General features: G+C 36.5%; 1 protein-coding gene across 6 annotated transcripts in view; it reads left to right on the top strand.

Annotated features, from left to right (window-relative positions):
* Window positions 1-21,248, top strand: part of UBR3 (ubiquitin protein ligase E3 component n-recognin 3) — a 114,151-nt gene that overhangs the window by 25,894 nt on the left and 67,009 nt on the right. For all 6 annotated transcript variants that reach the window (XM_063340279.1, XM_063340280.1, XM_063340281.1 and 3 more), the window contains 13 exons: window positions 67-197; window positions 5,482-5,710; window positions 9,475-9,654; window positions 10,432-10,565; window positions 12,228-12,314; window positions 12,909-12,974; window positions 13,063-13,152; window positions 13,966-14,094; window positions 14,179-14,231; window positions 14,906-15,039; window positions 15,531-15,615; window positions 17,028-17,170; window positions 20,479-20,575. In XM_063340279.1, the coding sequence (XP_063196349.1) occupies window positions 67-197; window positions 5,482-5,710; window positions 9,475-9,654; window positions 10,432-10,565; window positions 12,228-12,314; window positions 12,909-12,974; window positions 13,063-13,152; window positions 13,966-14,094; window positions 14,179-14,231; window positions 14,906-15,039; window positions 15,531-15,615; window positions 17,028-17,170; window positions 20,479-20,575 (1,558 nt within the window). The remainder of the gene's footprint in view (window positions 1-66; window positions 198-5,481; window positions 5,711-9,474; window positions 9,655-10,431; window positions 10,566-12,227; window positions 12,315-12,908; window positions 12,975-13,062; window positions 13,153-13,965; window positions 14,095-14,178; window positions 14,232-14,905; window positions 15,040-15,530; window positions 15,616-17,027; window positions 17,171-20,478; window positions 20,576-21,248) is intronic.

Genomic DNA, 21,248 nt, shown 5'->3' on the forward strand with positions numbered 1-21,248 from the left:
TCTATCGTTATTTCTAGTTTGAATAATTATTACATTACACATCCCCTCCTCCAACCTTTTATGCAGATCAATCTATCATGGACGTTTTGAAGCATAAATGTTTTCTAGAAGAATTATTATTTTGGACAATAAAATATGAGTTTCCACAGAAGATGGTGACTTTCTTACTCAACATGCTGCCAGATCAAGATTATAAGGTACTCGTGTTACTTCATTCAAACTTAAATGTCTTTTCTTATTCACATACTTAGTGTGTATTATGCCTTGCATGAGACCACATATGTTTATATTTCAATAATAACAGTACAATAATGCAGATCGTTTACATTGTTTTGAGTATTTGGTTAGAAGGTCTAAAGTGTATAGTATTTGAAGAGAGATGTGGGCAAAACAAGATAGATAATTCTGGAGCAGCAGTATTAATTTTGTTCGCATGGTTTGCTTTTCTCCTTTTTGGCTGTTAGTGCATATTTGCACGTGTTGAATTTTGTTTTGTTTTATTTTATAAGTTGGATGTTTATCAGTTAAAAGATGTGGATGAGCACTAAATGATTCTTTAGTGTGGTACGACTGGCAAATAATTGCAGTGACTTCATTCCTTTTGTGACTGTTGTGGTAGGCAGCGCTTTCTCCATATAGGCCATTACAGTGTGAGTGGTCTTGCTGCAGCTATGCCCTAGGTGATTTTGGCAACCGTACAGCTGTTTCTTCACAGAGTTTTGCAGTTGTCCGTACCAAGCGTCTCCTTGCCTGGAGTCATGGAGACTGGATGTCATCTTCCCGTTTTAAATCTTGGTGTACGGCCAGGTTTGGTTGTTTGTTCTACGTGCTCCAAGACCAAGTATACATAGTAATCAGGCTTAACATTTTGCTCTGATCATGTCATACCTTTGAGCCATGCAAATATTTTGGACCTTCTCAATCCCTGCTGGGAGGCAAAGATCAAGAAATCCTGAAGTCCAAGCGTGCAGATTTCGTCAAAAATGTCTGTTTATAATGGGACAGCCCTGTATTCATGCCCCCTTAAAACCTGCCTGTATCAAAGCAAAGGACGTGAAAATAACTTACAAGGAAGAAAAAAAATAAGATACGGGCTTTCAGCAATACTCTGTCCATGTCAAGACAGCGTTTTGATTTGGGATGCCAGCATAGATTCATCTTGGTCTCAGATTCAGCTAATACACGAGGACTTCTTCACTGATGATCGCTTGCCATGAAGCTTGAATTCTTCTTGATATAGACAAGCCCCATATGGACATCCAGTTCCCCTGATCCATTGCCGGCTAAACTGCTTCCTGTAAAAACATCCAAGTGCTAGCAGTATGTGGAGGAATCTGGTAAGTATAGCTATGTTTACCTTTTTAAGGTAAAGATCATGGGATCTATTTTCCTTCAACAACAAGCCACAGTCCTCAGTGGCTTTCTTCACTGTGTTCATAGTATTTCTTCACTATGTACTTGCAATGGAGACTACGGTATGTTTGGTTTCTCTACCAGCTGCCACCTTTGTCTGGAAACAGCCCATCTTCCACCTACCAGTAGTGTATGCTTAGATGAAAGGATTATTTAAGCATTTTTATTATTTTTTGTTACCAATTTAACATTATGTTTGATTAAACAGTTAATTCCTATGTACAAACTTTATTACTAGCACAAATCCTATAAGTACTTGACATCTTTTAGAATATGTGTTTATTTTAATTGCTGTGACTGTCTAAAAGGTATTTTTCAGTAGTAGGGAAACTCAGAGCAGGAAATGTATCACACAGCAATACCAGGGAGGCAGTAACGCGATTTCTACCCAAGGTACCTGTGCTTTGTTGCAAAACTGTGTCGATGATGCATGAATTTGAAAGTATCTATGAGGATTGTGCCTAAATTGTGAGGAGTGGCTCTGCCTTTTACATGTGTACAGAGAGAACATACCATTTTGGGATGAATTAGAAGAATGTTTTATCTTTCAAGCTTCTGTTTAGCTTTTATGAAGGAAAAGCTTGTTTGTTTTTCAATCATGTGGCATTCTCAAACAGTAGGAACACCTGTGAAGATATAACCTGTTACAAGTGATCTCTCAGCTTTCTGCTACTTTCTCTCATCCCATCTACACCACATGTGCTGTCTTAATTTTTTCCGTCTCTTCTGTTGTGCAATTTGTCTGATTCTTTGTGAGCTGATTTAGCTCATTAAATCAGCAGAATTCTGCTAGGTTGGTTTTCTGATAAATGGAGTGAGCTAGCCAGACACAGCGTGGAGCTGGCTATCTGTGTGTGCTCTGGAATTGTTGAAATCTCTGACTTCCAGCATAAATGTAGTAGAACTGACTGAATCCACCATGCCCTATGCAGCAGTCAGTGAGCCACCAGTAATCTCTGTTGTTTTCCTACTTAAAAATAAATCAGTGCAAAGTTCTTCTTTAGGATTCCCAGTATTGAAAAGAGGTGTTGAAGGGGGTGGGCTAAAACCCTGGGTTAACTAGCTCTTCCCCCCCTCTTCCTCCTTTTGCATATCAGAGAGACAGCACAACAAACAGTGTGGTCTTTGCCTTACAGCATTTGTGCCTGAGGCATCCCTTCCAGCACACTCTGACATTGGAAGCTTGGAAGACTTACAAGTGAAGAAGACAGAAGAGAAATTTACTGGAGCTTCCAAGAAATTAGAGGTGTCACGGCATGAACAAGGTTTCTGCAAGAGAAAAAAAAAAAAGGGCCAGAGAAATAGGAGTGACCTTCGTGTGACCAAGGAGAAGGCAAAGAAGGGGCTGGCAATAAAGAGGAAGCCTTTGGAGGAGTGTAAATCATCGAAGAGCAGAGCCTTCCTGAAGTCTGAAGTACTGGAAGTAAAGAAATGCAAAAGCATCTGGTAGAGATAACGAATCAACAAAGATAATTATCAGAAATGCTGTGCCTTGTCAGACGCCTCCCATGGTGAACGTTGAAGCAGTTATTAGAGCGATAGGAATTCACTAACCCCTGGATATGCTACTCTACAAATTCTGTAGAACAGGTTTTCTAGTGGAAACTTAATTTTAGCAAAGCTTTCACCTGGCAGAACTATCCTTTTCTTTGCATTGAAAACAGAAACATGGGAGGTGCAAGTTCTCACTGAAACGTGGGGTTGATGTTAGGCTCCTAAAACTTCTGAGATTGTTGAGTGGCCACCAAGAAGGAAAGGCCAGATGCAGAAATCAACTTTGTTTTTGCATAGGCTAGAAATTTAGAAGCTGCACAAGATCATAGAGAGTAAGTCAGTGAAGGTAATTAAATATACACAAAACATGTCTGTCTTAGGAAGCCAGTTCTTGCAAATGGTTGGAAGTCTTTGGAAGTATGAGTAATATTTGGAAAGATGTGTTATGTCAATATCGGCATTCTTGCTCCAGTCTATATTTTTCCGTAGTTGTGTATACAGCTTGGGCCACTGAGCTGGATGGACTGATTTGACCAACTGTGGTTGTTTTTATATACGGACAGCAGTTTACCACAGTATTTCAGCATTTTAGCTTCTGAAAATTAGTTTAGTTTCTTCCTTTCAAAATTGGAATGGATTCTGTTTGTTTGTTTTAACTTCCAAGTGAACGTAGGAGTAAAGCTGATGTCTTTTCTTTATTTGAGTGTATTACAGAATCTCTATCATTACGCTATATTGATAGCAAATCTACGGTACTTTCAGAAATCCATTATCATATATGGGTGAGGCACAAAAAGTTTTGATGTATGCTGATTTAAAATAAATAAATAAATAATCCAAAATTAATCCTTAGAGGAGGACCATGTTTTTGCAGTCAACTTAGTGTAAAACAAGTGAAATGTAGTTCCTACATCACAGAACTTGAGAATCCTATTTAAACGGAATACAATGTGAAGAAGTAACATATAAATAAAGTATACTTTTTGTACTAGCAGCATTAATATACTGACTTCTTAAAATATCAGGTGCATCACTTGTGCCTGAGGCTTAACGTTAATAGTGTAAACATCTTGATGTTTGTTAGAAGTGCCATTGACAGTGATTAAGGTTGTATCAAGCTTTAATTTAAAGAAAATTACATGATAGGTTGTTCTGCCTTGGAATACCAGAATGATATTGTATTAAACTCTGCGCAAGTATTGCAAATACATTGTTCTGAAGAGGCTTTAGCTGAAAACAATTACCATTGTGCTGGGTGCTGTATAGAGAAGACACTTTCAATTATTATAGAGGTCTCCATCATTGTGAACCAGCTAAAGGAGGGCAAGTTAAGCAGTGCTGTAGTGTTTACTGCAGTGACTTCCCCACCTCCGCCCTGGTCCATGTTTTTTGCACAAGCAATCTTATTTTTGAGGATATTTGCTGGAAGAAGGGCAGCCTTTGTGCCCAACAGCAGCGTTATGGCATCAATGCTATTTTTGGAAATATTTTCTAAATGAGAATAACATGGTAGTTCTATAACAAAAATATGGGAGTACCGAGTCTGAGGCAGGTGAAATGAAGTAGTGATTTGTATGCAGTCTGGTGAAAACACTGCTGCCTGAGGATGGTTTTAAAATTTGTAATTTTATGCTTATGAAAGATTAATACTTCCAGAAGGAATAGACAGGGGATTTTAGACTTTGAGCTGAAAATTTTCATCACTACACAGCTTGTATTATCTCTTCTTATTAAGCCAAGGAAGTCCAGATGGTGTTAATTCAGAACTGAAAGTACTAAGTGAGACGTGATTTCGAAGCTGGCAGATAGCACACATGTATATGCAGTGCAGAAGGTTGGTTTACAGTGCAATTTGAGGCTAATGGAGTGGGACAAGAAATTGTACTAAGATGTACATGTATATGTATCGATACATTTAAATATCAATTTGGTTTAAAAAAAAGCGCTTGTGTGAAGAGCAGCAAAACTTGCTGATGACTTTAGGAGAAAGCACTGAAGATTTATTAATAAAATATAGGATGTTATGATAGCAGATGAAATTCAATGCTGAAATATCATCCTTGACAGATGAACGAAAACCTTACTCCATGGATAGGCAAATGCAAGTGATAAGTTAAGGCAGCTTTATTAGGCAGCACTGATCTCATTGTTCATAGCATATAATTTCAGGACATTATTCCCTGTTTTAGTATGTAAAAAATTTATGATAAATTCATTATTAGAACTTTAACGCTTTCACAGCTATTCTGAGACCTTATATTCCTTGTTGCAACATTTCTGGGTTTGTATTTTTTTAGTGTGGAAGGTATAGAGTGAGAAGATCATATTTTTTGGTGTAAGGTAATAAAATTGGAGGCATAAGTTACCCCTCTCTATATATAGGTCTCTTTTCATGTGGACTGTTTCTAGAAACTAGACATGGGGTACTTAGACCATAAATTTTGCTTTGTCATCGCAACTGGTGTTTCCTAGGATATGTTGATGGTACTTTTGGAAAAGAATATTTTACAATGAAAGCAAGCTGTACTTTTGGTATTGTGTTTGTTAATGTCAAAATTTCTTGATAATTTGCAGATTGCTTTTACGAAAACTTTTGTTCAGCATTATGCTTTTATTATGAAAACGCTGAAGAAAAGCCATGAATCAGACACAATGTCTAATAGAATTGTGCATATCAGTGTTCAGTTGTTCAGCAATGAAGAACTAGCACGCCAAGTAACAGAAGAATGTCAGCTGCTGGATATTATGGTCACTGTGCTGTTATATATGATGGAAAGTTGCCTTATTAAAAGTGAATTGCAAGGTAAGTTGATTTGTTTGTTTGTTTGTCTGTTTCCACGGATAATAAATTGATTATAGAGGAAATTTAATCTCGTTCTTTGGTAGTCGATCCAACCCGCAACCCCTTCCCAAAAATGCACAGGCTCTAGCAATATATGGCAGAGGCTGAGTCTCAAAATTTCCTATAAAGATAGTTATCAAGACTGACACTGATGTTCTGTCCTTTGGTTTGTAGGGTTTTCTTTTGTAGGAATGTTACATAATTTAGAATACAGGGTATTATCTTGCAGGTATTTCATTTGTTGGGTAAAGTGCATATACGCTATTTGTGAAGCTCATTTGAATGAGAAATTATAGATGCAAATTGAAGCCTTTACCTTTAAAAATATTTTTGAAGTATTTCACAAGCTATTTGAAGTATTTTAAATTGTTTTAATTTTTCTCACCTGTGATTGCCTTAATAGAGCTTGATATAATTAGAGGAGAATGATTTAATACTTTGTAAATATAATCATTTGATCAAGCTTTTGCTTGGCAGAGTGGCAATTTGAATTTGAACTGGTGTACGGTGTGTAACTTTTCTAGTGAAAACAGCTGTCCTGTTTCTACCCTCCTTTTTTCACCTGTCCTTATCTGAAAATGGTGGCACAACAAAATCTTGCTGACTTCAGCTTTTCATGCTTTCATGTACCTAACAGACCACAGGCCTCTCAGCCCTCTTTATCCTAGTTTGAATTTGAAAATACTCTCTAGGTAGGCTGCCTCCTGCTGCCAAATAAGTACCATAAACTTCTGCAAGAAATTGTAATTTTTCTTGTCTGAATGAAGTATCCTTTGTCTCTGAGTCCCCTCTAGTTAGAGCCTAATACAGAATGACTGTACTGGAACGGGAAATCCTCAGTCCTGTCGCTCTAAAGAGCGCACTCATTCAGCTGCCCTTCAACATAAGAAATTTTTCTGTTGCCCTACATAAGTTGCTGTACAGTATTCAAAGAAAAATGTTGAATCTTTAGCGGTTTTTATATCAAGTGACTTCTGCTAAACTAATGCCATATTGGTGGAATTTAAATTTAAAAGTGCTTTTAAGCATCTTCTGAATTCTACTGTTGGTCAGTATGGGATGTTGCTAGCATGGTGGTAAAGTGCTGTAGTGGATCCGAATTTGCAGCTAAAGAGAAAAAGGCCGTGCCAGTGATTAGACATTCTCTGAAGAAACTTCCTGGTAATTAATTAAGTAAGCTGGATCTGGTTAGTTAAATAACGTCAGATATAGACTTACCCCCGGAGCAGGTATCCCAAGACATGAAGTTACCTGTCTCCTTTCCAAGCACCAGTGATTTCTCTCAGCTAAGGCTCCATTATGGAATCTGTCTGCTGCTTTTCAGTGTTTTCACAACATTTCTGCCTCACTGCTGTATATATGAAGGGTTGGGCATGCAGTAAATGGACAGAAAAAAATTAATAAAATATTTCATTGGTTTTTTTCCCCTCATATTCTCATTGGCCTTCTTTGGCAGTTCTGTGGGCTTCTATCATGTGTTTGGTTCAAGGTATCTCTTATGATGCTGGAAGCAGTGAGAAGTCTGTCAGAAGTCTGTGCTGTTGAGATAAATTGAGAAGAATTCGTTCGTGGAGCTAGTACAAACAAGTAGGTCATTTAGTATCCAAATGAGACTAAGTTTACAAATCCAGGCAATAGATAGACGGAGAAAACACGTTGGAGAGGAGAACATGGAGCAGGAAGGGTATCTGCTAAGGCACGTTTAATTTGTACTGTTCACAGAGCCTGTCTTTTGGACAACTGGCACCTGTTAAAAGTATACAGTTCATTAAGGGTATTTGTGAATGCCAAGTGACAAACTGCGTTCCTGAAACAGAGTTGATCTAGGAGCTGTGTTGATATCACTTCGGAAGTGTTACTAGTTCAGCTTCCCTCTCTCACATGTGGTGTGGAAGGATGAAGAGGTGAAATACGGGTGCAGATGATAAAACTGGCTCCCTAGGAAGATATATGTCCCTATGCTCTTAAAGACTTTTATCATCTCTATCAGTGCATTCCTTCTACTGAACTCTTCATGGGAGAAGAATTTATACCCCAAGGAAAAAGTTTTGGTAATGGTTCATCCTTTAAAAAAGCCAAAAAACTCTCTTCCTTTGACTGACCTTACATTAACCCTGGCTTGTAGAGCACTCTGAGTAAGAGGTGACACCCCTGCTGATTTGAAATAACCTGGATTTGTCTAATCTGTACCAGGGCAGAGAATCAGCAACGTGTAACTGTTGTCTCTTTGCAAAGTCCTCCTTCAGCAGGTTCAGGCAGAGCCAACTGAGATGTGATCCTGTTCTTGGATGGGCTGTGTGAGCACATGGGAACCAAGCAACTGAGCAACAAGACCCAGTTTCCTTTCTTTGCAGATGTACCAGATAAGAGAGAAATAAAAAAGTATTGGATCAACTGTGGCAGAGAAGTTTTAGAAGATGCACCCAGCGCTTCTGGCTTCCTGTTCCTTCCAGTGCTTCAGTGTAATAGATAGGAATCAGTCTTAAGAAACAGAGCTCTATATTACCTTATAGTAACAAGACGATATCTGTTCATAGTTGTGTGCAACTCAAACAGCATATTTTTCAGGGTGAAATCTGGTTCATTTTTCTGACTGCGCGGTGTTCTTGGGAAGTAAAACTTGTCAAGATCAAAATATTTTATGACTTCAAGTTAGAAAACCAACAAAATAAACAACCTCAGACTAAAAAAAAAAAAAAAAAAAAGTATTTTTTTCAGTAGTTACAACAAAGGGGAGGCAAAAAGTGTACATATAAAGGGAACCACTCCAGATGCAGATGTGCCTCATCAGCCGGAGACTGAAATCTCTTAACAGTGTGGTTTTAGCTGTGGCTGTACCATACTGCTTATGACCCTTCATTGTCTAAAGGGTAACTACAAGGGTCCTTCAGTACATTTGATCTGGGCAAGAGCCATCCCCAAGGCTGATTGTCAGATGCAAGATTTTCTTTCTTCTGTTTGCTTGAAATAGAATGGCAGCTGACAGATGGGTGCTGGAAATCATTTCCCTTGGATTGTGAATCTGGGACCAATCCTCTTTCCCGTCTAGTCTTTCCAGGGGTCCCTCTTATGAAAATCTAATAAAGCTGTGGAGGATGGACTTCCATGATTCAGGGAGGAGACTTCTACACACACACACACACACACACACACACACCCCAATTTCTTCTCCCCCTTTTTTGGGAACCTTCTCCTACCCTAGCCTCAGGAAAGCTGTCTAAACCCTCTCTCTGTCCCAGTTTCAGAGTGGAAATGCTTTTCTCTGCTGTCCTCAAGGCTGAACATGCAGGTGTAGGTTTTCCTGACCAGATTCCTGTTCGCGTGCTGTAAGGTAGCTTGCTCGCTGGAAGTGTGTCAAGTTCAAAATCGATTTCACGTGTTCGTAATGGGAATTGTATTGTTTGGTCTTTTTATACTTCTTGAGAGTATTCAAAAAAGGCATAGCCGCGATGGTTTTACTAATGCACTGCTTTTCAAAGGTTGCGATAATGTTCAAAATATGTGTGTTTCCTGCTAGAGTGGGATCTATGTTGATGTGTCCATGATGCGAAAACCACCTCAGGTACCACAAAATAACCGTTCTTCTTTTCTGCAGTTTTCTCTATGTGTGATCGCAACATTACAGTAAATCCTAATTGGTACTTTTGCATTATCTTGTAACTTTATTTAAAAATGACAACAAGAAGGAAAAAAAATTTTTTTTCTTTCTTTTTTTTTAAATCCAGATGAAGAAAATAGTTTACATGTTGTGGTGAATTGTGGGGAAGCGCTACTGAAGAATAATACTTACTGGCCCCTGGTTAGTGATTTTATAAACATACTTTCGCACCAAAGTGTGGCAAAGAAATTTTTGGAAGATCATGGTCTTTTGGTTACATGGATGAATTTTGTATCATTCTTTCAAGGTATGTGACTTTTATAATCAGTACTGATATAAGGATGTTGAGACAGCTTAATGTGTGCAGTAGCAAATCCTTACACTGCTATATGTAAAAATATATGTGTATTCGTTAGTATTCTCATAAGTCTGCATTCCTGGAAGGAAACACTATATTCTAGAAGACAGGTAGATTTGAAAATGATCTAATGGATCTTTGTCTTGTGTGGACTAGTTAAAGAGCAATTGCATCACAGTCGACTGAGGTTCGTGGTGCTGGAATTCTAAGGCTGTAGTTAAAGTACAAATCATAACTTGTGCTAGAAACATTTTACTGGTGAAGTTCTCAATTTAAGTATTGGCTAGATTAATCTGATAAATCTGAATCTTCTTCTAAGTGTTGCCGTGAAGAAACTTTTTAATTATTAAAAAAAATATTTAAAAATCATGAACTTTTCCATATTGATAATATTGATAAATTCTCTGCCTAGAAAGAGGACCAGATATTTTCCATCCAAATCTGATGTTCAAAGTAGAAAGGCTGCCAGCCATGTTAACGTCAGCTGAACAGCAAGGACTGCAGTTAGTAGCCAGTCTAGAGCTATTGTTCTCTTCTGGTCTATTTCTGTTCAAACTTTGATGCTTGTTCTCATATTTTATCTGTTATTCTGCAGCTAGATAAGATAGATTGTTACAGTTTGGGGTTTTATTTTAATAGTGTGTGAATGCATAACACTAAAAATACTGCGTTCCACTTAGCCCTAGTTAAATATTTGGTTGTATAACTCTGCTTAAATCTTTGAAGGTATGAATTTAAATAAGCGAGAATTAAATGAGCATGTGGAGTTTGAATCGCAGACATACTATGCTGCCTTTGCTGCTGAGCTAGAAGCCTGTGCCCAGCCAATGTGGGGTCTTCTATCACACTGCAAAGTTAGGGTAAGACTAACGTTTCTCTGACATTATTCTTAGTTTTAATAATGATTTTTTTCTGGAGTTCTCAAGTCTGAAATGTTTCTCCGTTTTGTGTTTAAAAAGTCTTGGGTTTTGCCATCTTTGTTTATGAAATATATAAAACTGTGATCAGTGTGGGTTCTGTGTATAGTGAGTATAGAATTCATGCTTGTACCTAATTTATTGTCTCCAAAACTGGGACTACAAGTTCAGGATGTGTACAGTCATTCCATATGGAATAACTTCTAATCCGATGAAGAACTTGATAAATGTCTCTGAGTCATTCTGCCTTTTTTTCAGTAGGAAAGAGATACGTAAGTTGTTCCTAATGTGATTATAACGTTGATTGTGTCTGCAAAGAGATACTTTGTTATGATGGGGGTTGGAGTAATTTATGTTTCTGTGGTGTTTAACTAACAACCTGAGGTGAAAGCCTCTTAGTTTCTGATATCTCATGGTCTCCAAACTAGAGCAAAGATTCGTTACTATGTGCTAGACTGTAAATTGTATTGTTATAATAAAAATTGAATCTATCAGCTTATAGGAATACTTAACGTGTGAAAAAACTTCTTATTGTTCATTTATGGTTATTTTTTTATGAAATAAATACTTATGTTTGAAATTAGCCTATTAAGATACATAATAGCATTCATGAGACAGTAATACCTGAATTGAACTGTGCACTGAAAAAACATGTGTGAGATACCACGCATTTTTAAAACAGTTTAAACCAGGCGGTTGCAAAAGCCTTTCCGTGATTTAAGTTATACTGATACATTATGAAGATGTTGCTTCATGAGTCTGTATTAGCTTTTGAAAACTGAATTACAACTTCTGGCTTTTTGAAGCACTCCTCTCTTTTTGGCTTTGGTGTCTGACTGAGCCAGTCGGCACTTGCACAGCTTCTGGCTGGCCAAAGTGTTGCTGGCTTTTGCACAAGAAGTGTGTCATAGATATCCTAAGAGTCTGAGGCAGGTCTGGAGTCTGTGTTCAGGGGGAAGGGAAGATTAAAGGAAAAGTCAGTAAGAAATGAGGCTTTGTAAGGTCTGCCGATCGGAGAGCAATTTGGTTTCACTCCCCTCCTGCCTTCCCTTCTTGCACATCACCGCTTCTCTCCTGGAGGGCAATGTACAGATCTAGTCTTGAAGTACATGATTTAATCTGAAATATATTTTAGTTTTAGGGCATTGTTCCAGAGTTATATCATACAATCATAACAGGATTTGCTTATTGTTAAAATCTCTGCAGTATTGTATTATCATTGCATTTCATGTGTGTCGTGTTAGCAAACTATAAGGACATTTCAGTAGATAAAACTTACAGAACATTAGCCATTCCTTTTGATTGCATGGAAGGACTTTTTTTATGCATACACCTCTAAATTTTTGGTTAAAAATAAACGGATAAGTTAAACAACAGTAGGCACTAGGACCAGCTGACTCCTCTAAAGGTGCCGTAATTCTCATTGAAATGGTCATCTTTTAAAGTAGCAATGAAACCATCCTAATACTTTCTGTTTTCCATATGATGAGGGCATAGCTCATGTACTGTATTGAAATAGTCATATTCATTTGTAGTAGGAAAGCAGTGACACTTTTATTTAAAAATGTTTTGGCTCATGTAGTACACTGGTTTCTCTTACTGCAGGAAACACAGGAATACACACGAAATGTTGTCAGATACTGCCTTGAAGCGCTCCAGGACTGGTTTGATGCTATCAATTTTGTAGATGAAGTAAGTATCCTTAATGAATTCTAGCAAACTACTGTGAAAATCTGGTTAAACTTCAAAGGTGATACACTTATCTCCTCCCCTTAACTTCAATCATAATTCTAGGTACTGACTGAAAAAGGGTTGCCTATCTGAAATTAGATTTAGTAGTTAATAGTTGCAATGTTATGTCTTAGGGTCCTTTAATTGTAGAGTCCTAATGACTTAGATTTGCTGGTGCAGACTTAAGCTGTGTGAGTCTTAAAAGCAGTGGCGTTGACATATTACCGTTCTGCTGAATGAAGAGCTGAAGCAATGGCCAGACAGAAGTCCTCTTCTGCTATGGTAGTGGGCAGCAGCTTTGCTACCTTAGCAAGTAATACTCTCAATCAGTTCCGAGTGTCATTAGCTTAGTAAGAGATTAACTACGGGCTGAATAAGGGAAATTTCTGAATCATCAGAAAGTGCAGAGGGATGAGGTAATTCTAGGTTAGTGGAAAGTAAGTCCATCAAATGAAGACATACAAAATACTGGTCTTGGTGGTTGTGACAAAGACACTTCTAGGTGGGTGGGTTTTTTTAATATATGATATTAAAATATCTTTATTTTACTTTCAGCCAGCCCCTAACCAAGTTACTTTTCATTTGCCACTGCATCGTTACTTTGCCATGTTTTTAAGTAAGGTAAGCACGTGTTTTAGTCGCACGGAAGATGCAAATTCCCTGTTGAGTGTGATTGTTCAGTACAGCGTGTGCTTGCTTTTGTTTCTAGGCAGTCAAATGCCAAGAACTAGATCTGGATACCATCTTGCCAGATCAGGAGATGCTGATGAAACTAATGATTCACCCACTTCAGATTCAGGTACGGGCAGACTTCTGACTTTGCCGGAGATGTAGAGATACACAACAAAAAAGATGCTGTCTGATTCTTTTAACCCCAGTCATTTAAATATAGTTAGAAGTATTTAACAAAGGGGAGTATGTCTTAATTGTGGAATATCAAAATAAGCAATACATGACATTAATAACTAGAATATACTGAGCAGTTAGGATAAACTCTTTTTTTTTTTTTTCTTAATATTTCCAAAATTAAATATATGGCATTAGTTGTTGTACTCTGAGAAGTATGATGATAATATTCACCATAACACTTTCAAAAAGGGTAGGAGGAACCTACCCTTTGAAAACATGGAATTGCATGTTCATGGAATAGCTGCCAATGGAGCGCAAGCTGAGAAGAAACCTGAATCTGAAAATTTCATATTTTAAATAGAGAATGAATTCAAGAACGAATGCACCCTGCAATATTTTTTTTTATTTACAAAATTTAATTTATTTGTATGTAAGTGATAGTGAGCAGTATTTGCAATTACTGCTTTTATACCTAACTTTTTTTTAACCATGATGCCTTCATCTTTGGAGTACTTTTCAGGATTTTAATAAATAAATACATAAATAAATCACTTCATTGGCTTTGATCGATTTCATTGTCAGAAAGTGGTTCCTTTTCATCCCTCACTCCCTAGGAGAAGTAAATTGGTATAAAAAAATTATATTTTTATATAAAAGTGTAGTATGTATGTATATGTGAGATAATAGATTGATGATCTGCTAATATTGAAGTGAATAGCTGAATATCCCTGAAATGTTTGTTTATTTTATTTTCCCTGAACAGGCAAGTCTTTCTGAAATTCACAGCAACATGTGGGTTAGAAATGGTCTACAAATCAAAGGACAGGCCATGACCTACGTGCAGTCTCATTTCTGCAATTCAATGATTGATCCTGACATTTATCTGCTGCAAGTAAGTTATGTTCTCTGCGAAGCCAAGCCAATGCTTGTTTACAAACGAACTACTGAATAAAATGAATTTATTCTCTTTCCACAGGTCTGTGCCTCCAGGCTGGACCCAGATTATTTTATTTCATCTGTTTTCGAAAGGTAGTGTTAAAAGATGAATGATCTTGTTTATTGTTGTGCTAGCTGGTGACTAATTTATGCCATGTGAGAGAAAAGGTGCATATCTGATACACATCTTCAGTGGTACAGCTCTGCCTAGCCAAAGCTAACACTTACCTGAAGGGCTCTACTGAAAGAGGTATCTCAAGGTATATACTTTATTTTATACAGAGTTGGCTTTTGATTTACAGTACGATAGCGAAGCTCCAGACACTTGTTTTCTGAGCATCTTTAGGGTTTTTTTTAAGTTTTGTACATCTTCATATGCAAACTTTCAGGATATGCTAGCCTGAAGAAGTAGATAAATAGAGCTGCAATATTAAGAGACACAGAAAGGAAGTCTGCTTTTCTGGATAGAATAAAATCAGGGTTTGAAAACAGATTAATTTGCGTTAGCTTTTTTATGTTCATAAATATAAGGTGTTTTCACATGGAGTAAATATGACTATAATACATTCCATTAAGTAGTTAAATAAAAATCCAGACTTAAAAATAAGAGGGTTTTCATGTATGTTTGCCTATTATTGCATTGGATGCATTTAATTGTGTTTATATTTTGGGCTGTTGTGAATGGTATCCTGAGTTTATCAGTCCATTTCACACTGGTGTTTTAATGTTGGAGAATGATGTTTCTGACTTTACTCTTTGCTGTGTAGATTTAAGGTGGTAGATCTGTTAACGATGGCATCGCAGCATCAAAATACAGTTCTTGATTCAGAGCATGAAAGGTCCATGTTGGAAGGAGCCTTAACGTTTTTGGTCCTTCTGTTAAGTCTTCGTTTACATTTAGGTAAGAACGGCTGCTTCAGGAATACTTGTGTGTAAATAACATGCCTGTTCATTTATATTCAACATTAAATAGCTACCACAAAGCTGATTAGCCATATAGTAACTTAAAGCGTTCAAGACTTGGTTTCATTTTTGCCAGTTACTGAATTTTAATCCCTTATGAATTAGAAGTAGACAAAATACATAGAAATGGAGAAAACCGGCTTTAATGGCAGTGGATGATTTGTGTATGTGATCCCATGAAGATTTTGTATCTTTTTCATAAAGACAGCAGTTCCCGTTTGTACCTGTCTTTTCTGCCTGAGGTTGTCTCTTCATAGCATTTGTGCCCCCCCACCTCCCCAACCCATTTTTTTTTGCTGTATTTTTATAGCACTGTATCATTATTTAATGTTTGTATCAAGTTTAATGTATATTTAATGACGAATCTATACTGAATGTGTGTTTTAAAATCATGCTATTTTAACGGCTTTTTAAATGTTACTGTTCTAGGAATGACAGATGATGAGATCCTCAGAGCAGAGATGGTAGCCCAACTCTGTATGAACGACAGGACACACAGTTCGTTGTTGGATCTCATATCCTTGAAATATATTAACTAATGTGCATGAATGAGAATGACGGGTACCTGGATAGTAGTGGGATTTTGGAGCTTGAACATGCTTTCAGCTTATATAATTATAACAAATTGTGTAAAGGTGTGTTTGCATAGACTTATCAGTAAAAGCATTTGCTCCAGCTTTGGTCTTTCTTATAAAATATGCAATACTTTGTAATACTTTTAAATTAGTTTTGATACAAAGTGTCTAACTGCTTTTTAAATTTTTATTATTACTTTTTAACACAATAAAAGTCTTTTAGGTGTGAGGTGAAAAGTCTGTTTTCCAATGGCATTGTAGAAAATCTAGCCAAGTGTCACCTTTATCTGGATTTGAGCCTTTGATTATTGCTAATTTTATGCCAGTATAAAAAGAAGCCACTCTATGCTATATTGGCTTTTACTAGCAATAGCTGAAAATGCAAAAAATAGCAATTCTGAATACTGCTTTAAATTAGAGGGAAATCCATGTGTTATGGGGCAAGTGTCGTACTTAAAGAATAGCAAACTTTAGGAAGCTTTTCTATGCAGGGATGTGGTTCGTGTCCCCAGACAATTGAATGCAAATACACAGGTTTTACTGCTATCAGTGTATTAAGCTGTGTAAGTAAATTAAATGGGTGGTGGCGCAAAAGAGCTTGCATTACAGTGACAGGCATTGAGCAAAAATATTAGAATTTATAAAGACAGGAAAGGAGGTGATTCAGAGTTACAAACATGTAATAAGAATTATTAATTATTATGATACAACCTAGTAGCTCAAACACTTAAGTATGTAAAATAAGTGACTCACTTAAAGCGATTCACTTAAGTGAATCCCTTTGCTACGTAAAATAAGCGAATCATTTATACAAGCAATCGCTTATCACTAAGCAGAAGTTTCCTTATTTGTAATTGCTACTTGGGATTTGGGGCAATGTCAGTAGGTCAATTAAGTATCGCTACCAAAAATGAGAAATAGCCAATCCAAGATGAAGAATTACTTCCTGTGTTTATGGATCCCAAACTATTTACTTGGTTTTTTTGTGCTTAGCTGTAAATGCAAAATATTCTATGAGGAAAGGCAAAGCATTAGTAAATAAGAGCAAATACAGAAACGTTATATACGCTAACAGATAGTAGGTTTTATTTCTCATTTAATACTTACCTCTTGAGCCGAACAAGCAGCAATTGGCTTGTTTTAAAAAGTTTAATCTCCTAGCTAGGAGGCTTTCATCCACTTCAGTAATAGTTACTGTTCCATAGCAGCTGGAGCAGACAGACCTCTTGTGGTGAAGACAGAGCACTGCCGAAACACAGCCTCTGAAATGGGTGACTGAAAAAGTCAAGAGGGAAGGAAAAGGCTGTGTCCTGCAACTAAGTTAACTCTGCTTTCCTTAACGCAAACATTACATTCCAGAAAACCCCAATCCTAAAAGTGGTATTATTCCAGGAAGCTTAAGCTTTGAATCAGTCTTGTCAGCAGTTGCTGATTTTAAAGCTCCTGTTTTCGAACCTGGAGGTTCCATGCAACAAGGAATGTATACACCTAAAGGTACGGTCATCGCTGTCCTCTTATAATGTACTCATCAGTAAGATGCTTAACCAGAGGAGGATTTTCTTAAAACAAACAAACAAAAAAAACCACAACAAAAAACAACCTACCAAACAATGATAAAAACTCACAAAAAAACCAAACCCAAGCCCACTGCCACCAAAACCCCACAAAACTCGTTTGACTTTTTCATTATTGTCTATTGCTTATATTTAAGAGCATTGCTAAAGACTGTTAATAGTCTTTAATAAATTCGTTTTGATCTGAAGTGAAAATGAGCTTCTTGTATTAATCGAGTATCCTTAGCAAGCAACAGAAAAATGGAGAGCTGAAAAATTATATTATTTCTATTTCAGTGATTTGCATTCTTAATATATTTATGGGATTTCAAAAATATGCTGTATGTTCATTAGAGTTTAGAACTGTTTGCACTGGTGAGGTGTCAGTTGCAAAGATACTTTCTTCGAACTTCTCCATATTTTGATTATTAAAGATATCATGATACATAATTCTTTCTTTTGCATTGCTTAACTATGTTAGTATCCTGTAACATTTTTCCCAGGCAATAGTGAGGGTCAAGAACAAAGTTCAGACAAGAATGCTTATAGAATGTTGTTACAGAATTGTTCAATAAATACAGTGCAAAAATGACAAGTTTCTTCCCCTGACGAGCTTGTCAGCTAAATTGGACTCAACACAGTGTTGGTATATCAAAGGACAGCAAGAATTCAAGAACTCAGTGTTCCGTTACTGTCTCCTGTCACTGAGCAGATAAAGCCTGTAGGAATCTGAACTGCTCCCTGTGCTCTGGTTGTGCTTCAGCTCCTGGCACAGCTGAAGAGGGATTAACTCCTTCCTCCCCCGGGTGCCGCCCTTGAGAGCTGGCAGTGCTGGGGTCTGACAGTTTTGAAACCATTTGGTTTGTAGGCTGTGTTCTTTTGTGGATTTTTTTTTTTCTGCTGTTATTAATGTCAGAACTAATACTGTACTAACTTTTTTGTCAGCTTTTGTCCTGGGAAATTGATAAGTTAGTGAAGCTCTTAGCTTTTATACAAATTAACTGCCAGTGAAGTAATTTTGTGAAACCAGAGTTTTGGGAATTGATTCGTTCTGGTTCCTTGATGTGTAATTAGGCAGCTTAACACCTATGTATTTAAAATTACTTTATTTTAATGTTCTGTAAACTGCATTTCCTAATGTCCTGTCTGGTTTCTGGAGCTTGTGACACATCGGTCTTTTTCATAACACAGTGTGAAGGAAAAAAAAAAGATGGATTTTTTTTTTTTTTTTAATTATAACACTATTTAGGAGATCTGATGCTAAACTGTAGTGGTTTGGGGTTTTTTGTGTTTTGTTTTGTGTTGGGTTTTTTTTTTTTTTTTTTTTTTTTTAATTGTTGATCTCTGGAATAGATTGTCTTAAAGTTTTGGGGTTTTTTAAGTAACTTATCTATAGCAGTGAATGTGTAACACTATGCAGAATCCCTTTTTTCTTAAAGTATTAAAAAACTGAAAGCTTCCGAGTGAATAAAAGCCATCATGGTTTTCTTGTGTACCATAGCCTTTTAAGTGTTTTATGATTTTTATAAGACTATATAGGTTCTCCAAAAGAATGATGATATTCCAGTTGCTTTTAAGAATGGTAGTTTGTGGCCTGTCACAGTTTAAGCAAGTCATGTTGAGACCCATTCCTCCTAATCCCTTGTTTCCCTAAATTTAGGGGAGAAAAGAATCTACTTTATGATCACAGAAGCCCTAGATTTTGCTTCTATTAACCATTAGGTTAAAAAAAAACAAACCAACTTTCAAAAAAAGGACGTAGTTCTCTCTGTTCTCTGTGGATTTGTCTGCTGACCGTGAGCTGTGTGTGCCTTTCTAATATTCCCCATCTGGCTCCCTCACTTAGTCCTTCTTCCTCACTGTGCATTAGCTGCCCAAACGAGCTTGGGCTGTGTTTCAGACTGCTGTAGTAAACTCTGTCCAGAAAAAATGAATTTTTTCGCAAGCTAAGTTTGATCATATTTCATACATAGTCAAAACTATGCTAAGTGTTCTCTCTAAGCGGCATCTGAGGGTATCTGGTAACATTAGCAGGGGTTAATAGGAGTATAGACCACTTGTCTTCCCGCCTGGGGGAAATTAATCTCAAAAGCATGATAAAGCTGCCTACTTTTGCCTGCGAAAACTTTAAAGAATGTTGTAAGCCCTTGCATTGTGTTATGCCTGCTGGTGGAGCTAAAATTCTGTATCCACTGGTTTTCTTCTTCCTTTGAGGTCATTGAACCTTGCCTTCATGCTGTTATGTTCCAGAGCTAAACACTGACAGTTAATAAAATGAACGTCTTCATTTGGCTTTAGGTTGGAAATTTAGTTTTGTTTTTTGATAACTTGTGAATAGGGAAAAAACTTCGCAGTTAAATGGGATATCTTTATTTATAGTCTGTTTAGAATTTTTTTGTGTGATGGCTCTGAAAAGCCGCTCCAGATGTTATTTTATAGCTACTGAATTCAATGGAGATAACTAGGATTTTAATGCCAGAATAATGCATAAATATTAGTTATAAAACAAAGACATGTTCATAAAGGATTGGTCACAAATGTTATTTGATGATAAGAAACTTGGCCATTTTCGAGACTGAACAAAAACTTGTGGTGGTGTAGTCATTTGGCTCACTGTGTTTAATATTTAAATATCACCTACCTGCTGACTGCAGGCTTTACTTTCTGTTTTCAAGAGGACTTGTGCTTAGGAAGTACCAAGTGAAAAATAATTAAAATATTTTCTTATATGTACTTGTAAATTAAAAAGAGCAAAATAAGATGCATACAGAAAAGGTATTTTGGGGTTGCCTTCGTATAGTTACAATTGCATGAATAAATTTACTTAGATTTTAAAATTAATTTGGAATTATTTTTAAAAAAAACCCACCTTTTCTCAGCGTGTGCTACAACTGTTATTAGAAATATGTGGCTTCTTTTAGTCCACATTGTAAATTATGACGTAACAGAAAAGAAAGCTAGAAGACACTAAAATAAAGCTTATTAATAGAAAAGATCCATTGTCTTGATACATTGTTAATTTTTTGGTTTGGAACTAAGGAAAATATTTTTGGTGAAATGTTGCTATCTTGATATGTAGTAGGATAGTAAGTATTGTGAGTAAGAATTAGTAAAAATTACTGATCTTTGCTGCAAAAAGTTATTTTATAATAGAAAATTACGTAATTAAAGCTAGTGGAGAGGAGAATCTAGAATAAGTTGTAAGGTCTGTAAAGAGAATTTGAACATGTGACTTCTTTTAAATAACAGCTGAAGTTTGGGATAAGGAATTTGACCCTGTCATGGTAATACTTCGAACAGTTTACCGTAGAGATGTGCAGTCTGCAATGGACCGATATACAGCATTGTAAGTTGGATCATTTTTAGAAATGTAACATCGTATTGTTGCTTATTGTACAATAAACTTTTTTGTTTTCACTCTCTGGTAATGCTAACCATGTTATCGATGTTTTCAGGCTCCAGATTTGTCCTTGAGTAAATAGTTTATAGATTTACAGGCACTATCAGGGTTTTGGTTAGCTTAGTCTGTTACTGTTCCATAAATGTTTAAAAGTACATCTGAAGTGCCACAGACAAAGTAGTGAATGTCATCATAGATAAAATACTTAATCAAAAGTTAACGTTTACAAATCAGTTACAAAATACTGAAAGAGAGCAGCTTTATCTGCTTTTATTTATTTTACACTTAGGTACATGAAGCACAGTGTTACAGTGTTCTGTGTTTTGAAATTATATTGAAGACAGTGTTGGTTTTTTTCCTATGTAGTCACCCGTGACAGAAACCATGAGTGAATTAAATTCTGATTTAAATACAGGAAAAAACACTTGTGGTACCCTTTTAAGTTCTTAGAAACAAGATTACTTGATCTTAATTCTATGCCTTAATATTCCATCCCTTACAGATTCTTATTTCAGCTAATTTAATTTGCTTGTCTTTATTTCACACCTTGGGAGTAAAAATAAAGTTAAACAAACCCTTATAATAAACATAGTGAAATAATCCTCTGCCCCTGTGCTCA

Source organism: Chroicocephalus ridibundus, chromosome 7 (assembly GCF_963924245.1).
Source record: "Chroicocephalus ridibundus chromosome 7, bChrRid1.1, whole genome shotgun sequence".
Lineage (NCBI taxonomy): Eukaryota > Metazoa > Chordata > Aves > Charadriiformes > Laridae > Chroicocephalus > Chroicocephalus ridibundus.